Below are 6,495 nucleotides of genomic sequence, written 5' to 3'. Positions count from 1 at the left end.
ATTGTGATGATCTTGAATGCAATCTTGATTGAAAGTCCTGACTATTTGAGTTTTAATAGAGATAGAAATGTGTTCGTTTAGCAGTTCATAAGTTCTGGTCCCAAAGCCATACAAAAGAAACAAACCAATTAACAAAACACAACATCAGAAGAAAACCAGAATAAACCAGTGATAGTAGTTTACAAACTGCTAAATTATAAAAATTATAAAAGAGTAATCAACATCATTTCACTGCCAGAAAACCAAAACCATCGATCAAATATCATTCAGAAAATATTTGTGATAATATTGAATGCCAATTTTGATAAGAACAACTGTCTGGAAACAAATCTGATAATGCAAAGTAAAAGACGAAAGCAGCCTCAGAAGGCAGGAACATCAGGAAAATTTTAAGTTCACAATAAACTAGTGTTTCAAACAAAACAGAACATTCACATAATGTCGGCTTACAACATAATTAAAGTGTAATCAGCATCATTTCACAGTTCAGAAAACCAAACACCAGAAACATCAAAACAGCATGTGTCCACTCACAGTAGTCCGCTAACATAATTGGATTCCAGGGAAGAAAATCCAGAAAACATTGAGATGTTCATGCACCAAGTTGCCAGCTAAATCATTAGCATGTGCAAACGAGATCAAGCCAGTCTGAAAAGACAATGAATAACATAAGAAAAAAAGCATATATATAACTTCACAATTCTTGAATAGAATGGAGAACGGCAGAGCATAGGGCATGAATATATGTTTTAAAATAAAAATTCACTCCGTTTATGCCCAGAAATGGAGTAAAAATCCTTGATTTTCCTGTGGAGGGTTTCCTACCAAAGCAAGAAGAAACCTGCTGTGCTGAACTTGAACAAGCATCAGCCATCATTTTACCGCCGGAGGGACATGGGGAAGTAAAAGAGAATCATTCAAATTGTTCCAATAACCTTATATAATAAGCTCATCTGTTTGGAGTTAGATCACCTTTTCCTTAAGAAGATTCAACCTCCAAGTTTCACACAGATCTAGCCCAGTCCATGCGCTTCCGATGCAGATAGTGTGGAACCACTTTGCACCCAATATAATTTGAACTGTAAAATACAGTGAATATTTACATCAATAAAAAAAATTATAACATAGCCGTATGTTATTTCTACATGTGAATAAATAATGCAAGATCATTGTATAACCCTCCTTTGTTTTTTTTTTTTTTGGAAATAAAAAGATTAGTTATGCTTCACCTAGAAATCAATTATTAGAAACCAAACCGTATAATTTCGTGATTTAATCCAACTTACTAATCCCTTCGTATTGGTGGCTTGTATATTTCTGAATATGGGGACCAGCCATCTAAAATTTCATATGGTTTTTTTTCGTCCATTTCATCATGTTCCACGCAGCAATAGAGATGGCACCTCAAGCAGCCATTTATATATGGAAATCTCTGGTCTCTTTCCACCCTTCCATCTGTTCTCGTATAATTATCTTTGGCGTACAACAATCTGACTCCACAATTTTTCAACTTGGTTTTTCTTCTGAAATTATTACTTCCAGGCTCAACAAAGAACTCCATGTAGCCCTTGCTATTCGAGCTGAGAGTAAGCAATTCCAAGGCCATGATATCATAATCATATCCTAAGAATACATGATCTGATTCAATAACCTCATGTCCATAATCATTAAACAAACAGCCAGAGGAAACGATCTGCTCGTTAACAACCAGAAAACAACGAACTTGCAAAGGTTCAGCCTCTTCATGGTCTAGAAACGATGCAACAGCGCACAAAGCGAAACCAATTAAGTCATCATTGAGCCAATCTGATGGAAGCTCTATATAACCATTCTGACTTTTAAAGTTAAACCAATCTGGAATGTCGCTTCCAGGGTAACATAAAGAAGCCTTTGGTAGGCTATATGCCTTTGGCCGGCTATAAGCCTTTGGCAGGTTAACCCTTGACAGCGATGTTGTATTTTCCTGTGCCAAGAAAATTATCAACTTCTAACCTTCTTAATTTTAAATATTCTATAACATTTTATTTATAAAAGTAAATAAATTTTTATATTATATAGTATGAAAAAAAGAGAGAGATAGACTTACTTCAGAGCTAAACCATAGATCTGCATTTCTCTCAATATTCAGCAGAGTATCTGTTAAATCAAGTTTCAGATTGCAACAATTGATGAAGCTAATTTCCTCGTTGTCAGTCCCCATACTTAGGCATTGAGTTGGTAAACCTGATACCGCTTCCAGTGATGTGCAACCCTTTGCTTGTATACGTAGTGAGTTATCTGGAAGTTGCGGTATGGATTTCAGCCTTTGGCAATTGCTTAAATCAAGCTCATACAACATAGAGAGGTCTTTGATACTGTCTGGCAGACTATCAAAATTGTTTCCGCCAAGATGTAGAAATGTCAGTGAGTGTAATTCGCCAAGATTTTTGGGTAACAATTCGATACAACAGTTTTCCAGATTTAGCTGCTCCAGTTTGTTGCAGGCCAGATTTACTGGTGGCTTCTGAAGCCCACATCTCATGAGAGATAATTTCTTAAGGTTGTTCAAACATGTTAAAGTCAATGACGATATATCTGTTATACCAACTCCCTCCACTTCAAGTACCTCCAGTGCTTCTAAATTTTTCAGGCCGTTAGGCAATCTGTCAAGTTTTGAAGAACCTGAAAGATAAAGACATTGAAGAGTTTTAACCTCACAAATGCTCTCTGTGAGACTCTCTAGTCTTAAACAATTTTGAAGACTCAATATTACTAGCTTACACAGATGCTCTAATGGTGGCAATTCTTCAATTGCAGTTCCATCTAAATATAATTCTTCTACACTTCTAGGGATGGATGGAACTGTTTTGATCTTTGAACAATTGGAGAGAATAACTATTCGAAGATTTTCTGACTCACCAATGCTCTGTGGGAGACTCTCTAGCTCTGAACAATTTTCAAGATTCAATATTTCTATGTTTGAAAGATGCTTTATTGACGTCAAGTCTTTTATTCCAGTTCCATCTAAATATAACTCTTCTACCGTATTGGGGATATTTGGAACTGTTTTGAGATTTGAACACTTGGAGAGAATAAGTCTTTGAAGATATTTCCAACCAGGGTTGATTGGAAGACTTTCAAAGCTTTTACATTCTTTTAGATTCAAGAGGACAAGCTTATTGAGATAACGGATAGATGAGAAATCCTCTTGCAAATTTTTACAACCTTGTAGAATCAAGCTCTTAAGATTTGGACATAATTAGAGATTTGGCATTTCGAGTAGATGCTTGGAGTGACTGAGGTCAATATGTTTCAAATTATTAAGATTCTGTAACAAAAGAACAAATTAAAAAGAAAACTTAGAAATAACATTCAAATATTTACAATTTAAAGCATAAAACGGTAATATAAAAATTAACAAATACCTTGACACTAGTCCAAAGTCGTTTAAGTTTGCCATCAGTCATGTAGAGTGCAACAAGGTTCTCAGGATCAAAATATTGTGGCAATGATTCAGCAGAATAATTAAACCAACTAAGATACCTTAGCTCAGAGAAATCAAATACAAGGTGTTCAAAACCATATACCTTGTTACCACATGTGAAGCCGTAGGCTTCCAAGAACCTTAGGTTATGCATCTTGTTGAAAGCTTTAGGTTGTAAATGTATCTCTTTTGCTTTAGACATATCCAAGCTTATGCTACGAATAGTTCCTTTCCCCTATACAATCAAGAGTAGATAGACGATAAATTAGTTTGAAATTTCTTAATTACATAATCTGTTAAGTAATTCCTTTATCTAGAGTTTCAATTAAAAATAATAATAATAATAATAACTATCAAGTAATTAATTCTCATATAAAACATTTATTTTCAACTTTCTTTTCAAAATATGTAAATATAAGACATCTCAGATTCCCACCCAATCACTTTACCAGTTAAGCTAATTCCCAAGGATAATTGAAGGAATATTCTGCATTCTAATATTTTATTATACCTCATATATAAAGTAAAAATAAAAAATTAGTGTGTTTGGCTCTCACCTTATTTGTGGTCAATACTGAAAAGATATCATTATGATCCCACAACCGACTACGTTTGGCAGGATTATTACTTGATTCTTGCCGAACAATTTCTCTACCCATTTCTTGAAGCAAAGCATGCATTGTGATGGTGTTGAAAGATGTAGTTATGAGAGACCTTTCAATGAGAACATTTATACAATAATGTGAGGCAAAGCCATTGGCATCCAAGACTTCTTCTATAAGAGCTCTTTCACACCCTTTAAAGAAACATGCAATATCCAAAAATACTTGCCGTTGTTCATAGTTTAGCCCATCATAACTTACTTTTAATACTTCATGGATATCCATATGAGGAGATCTTTTCAAATTTTCTAGATTACTTTCCCAATCTTTTTTTGTCCTTCCAAATAGAGAGTAACCCAAAACTTTAAGAGCAAGAGGAACACCTGCAGCATATGCCACTACCCTTGATGATAGCTCAATACAATCTTCTGTTGGACTCTTTCCTCCAAAGGCATAACGGTTAAAAAGTTGAAAAGCCACATCACTAACTAATCCTTCCATCTCATGTATGTAATCCACTCCACATTGTTTTAGTACGCGTTCATCCCTTGCCGTTATGATTATTCGACTTTCGGAGTCCAAGTAGGCAAAGTCTTCCATTAAACATTCCATTTGTTCTAATTTTGTCACATCATCAAACACAATAAGAACACGGCCAAGCCTATTTCTTTCCAAGGTGAATCCAATATTGGGATATTTATCCCCTAAAACTACCGAACAAAGTCTTTGGCGCAAGTCATTTAATCCCCTGCTTTTTTCTGATTCTTCTCTAATATTCTGAATGAAGTAACAAGCTTCAAACTGTTTAGAGATTTTTCTGAATACAGCACCAGCGAGAGTTGTCTTACCTATACCCCCAATGCCCCAAATTCCTAGTCTACGAACACCTTCCTGACATAATAAACATTCAATCTGCTCGATTTTTGAATCTAGTCCAACTGGGCTCTCGTTGTTAATTACCAAGTACTCATCATCCAATTTCTCCAAAATATCGTTGACAATATCCTGTACAAGTACTGACTCGTCCCTAAACAGTAAAAGTAAAACATAAATAAATAAAACAATAATAAAATTAGATAAATGAAAAAGAAACAAAGATAACATAATTTTATTTCCTAGAACTGATCAAAGAATAGAGTAAACTAGTTTTCCATCCTAGGATATGAAAATTTTATGGAATAGAGTATTAAACTACTCTACTGCCTTAAATTTTAAAATATAAGGTTGGCATAATAATGAACTGTCATGACATGAACTAGAATATTTTCTTATTAAAACAAATAAAATACAATGTTCAAGGGCACCAAATTGTAGATTATAAATAAATAAAACACATATGATACAAACTTAATAAATTAAGGTTTTGATATAGGACAAATTCTTTACAACCTAATAAATCATATTCTACTTTTATAGATTTTCTCGTATTAGAATGATTTCCTTTATTTCCTTTATCATTTATTCGAAAAAAAAAAATAATATCAATAAATATTAAAGTTTCAATATTTATCATTATAGAAAAAAATTAGAACATAAAATAAAATAAAAAACCAAATTAAACAGCTGAAATTAAAATTAACAATTACCCAGTGTTATCTGAAATAAAGCCAGATAGGTTGCCTATGTCCGTCAAAGCAGTCTTCCATCTCTGCAACATCTCTGGATCATCAACCTTAAAACGCTCTTCAAGCTGAGAAAAAGCTTTCCCAAAATCCCCAGTTTGTTTCCTTACATCTGATGGATCTACGTGATAAAAGATCGGAATCAGAATCTGACTATACTTTTTCTTGCACTCAACAATCTTTTCAAGTTCTTTGAGACACCAGCTCGAAGAACCGTACCCTTTAGAGAGAATGATAACCGAGATCTTTGACTGTTCAATTGCAGTCAAAAGAGCTAGAGAAATTTCTTCTCCTCTGTTAAGTTTATCATCAATGAAAGTATTAATGTTTTCCCGGCTGAAGGCATCATACAGATGGCTTCTAAAGTTTTTCTGGGTCTCCTCATCTCGGAAACTAAGAAAAACTTCGTACTTTAGTTTAGGAGTAGTGGAAGAAGAAGAAGAAGAAGAAGAGGAAGCCATTAAGTTCCAGTGATCAGAGGCACTGCAGATAAACAAAACGTAGAGGGCTAAACTAAAACATTACATGAGAGAGTGAATGAGTTCATATTCCACTATCTCTATGTCTTTGATTGATTGCTGTGCCTTTTTCTATTTTATTTTCATCTTTTTCCCCCCGAAGTTGCCGCCTTTTTCTTTTTATTTTTTCATCTCGTTTCCAGGAATACGCATGCCCTAAGCTCTAAAACCAAAGCTAGCGTTCGATTCCATAAATTTTTTATTATTTGAAAGATAAGGATATTACTTAGATAGATTATCATAGGAATTTTTTATTAATAAGAATTTTATATTAATATGATTGGTTAGAT

General features: G+C 33.9%; 2 protein-coding genes across 3 annotated transcripts; both read right to left on the bottom strand.

Annotated features, from left to right (window-relative positions):
* Window positions 1-286: 286 nt before the first annotated feature.
* Window positions 287-3,238, bottom strand: LOC116126008 (disease resistance protein RPP2B-like; the record flags this gene model as incomplete). Its single annotated transcript, XM_031411705.1, has 5 exons — window positions 287-648; window positions 973-1,079; window positions 1,287-1,963; window positions 2,087-2,661; window positions 2,761-3,238. Coding segments are annotated over 4 exons (1,806 nt in total), but the record flags the coding sequence as incomplete, so codon positions are not given.
* Window positions 3,166-6,235, bottom strand: LOC116125963 (TMV resistance protein N-like). 2 transcript variants are annotated; one of them, XM_031411677.1, is made up of 5 exons: window positions 5,652-6,235; window positions 4,021-5,092; window positions 3,567-3,698; window positions 3,405-3,411; window positions 3,265-3,307 (listed from the first exon to the last, which is right to left on the bottom strand). In XM_031411677.1, the coding sequence occupies exons 1-5, from the start codon at window positions 6,146-6,148 to the stop codon at window positions 3,300-3,302; spliced, it is 1,716 nt and encodes a 571-aa protein (XP_031267537.1). In that variant the 5' UTR covers window positions 6,149-6,235; the 3' UTR covers window positions 3,265-3,299. The 2 variants fall into 2 exon arrangements, with proteins under 2 accessions (XP_031267536.1, XP_031267537.1); XM_031411676.1 differs by having other exon boundaries at window positions 3,166-3,307; window positions 3,405-3,698.
* Between the last annotated feature and the right edge of the window lie 260 nt (window positions 6,236-6,495).

This window comes from Pistacia vera, unplaced genomic scaffold (genome assembly GCF_008641045.1).
Source record: "Pistacia vera cultivar Batoury unplaced genomic scaffold, PisVer_v2 Contig174, whole genome shotgun sequence".
In the NCBI taxonomy this organism is placed as follows: Eukaryota; Viridiplantae; Streptophyta; class Magnoliopsida; order Sapindales; family Anacardiaceae; genus Pistacia; species Pistacia vera.
Note: the sequence above shows the minus strand (reverse complement) of the source record. Positions and strands in the feature narration are given on the sequence as shown.

Excerpts from the sequence above, each read along its gene's own strand:
- LOC116125963 (XM_031411676.1), bottom strand. The coding sequence starts at position 6,148 with ATGGCTTCCTCTTCTTCTTCTTCTTCTTCTTCCACTACTCCTAAACTA. Across the intron at positions 3,699-4,020 it reads CAGTATTGACCACAAATAAG|GGGAAAGGAACTATTCGTAG; the intron begins GTGAGAGCCAAA and ends TTGATTGTATAG. Across the intron at positions 3,308-3,404 it reads GACTTTGGACTAGTGTCAAG|AATCTTAATAATTTGAAACA; the intron begins GTATTTGTTAAT and ends CTTTTGTTACAG.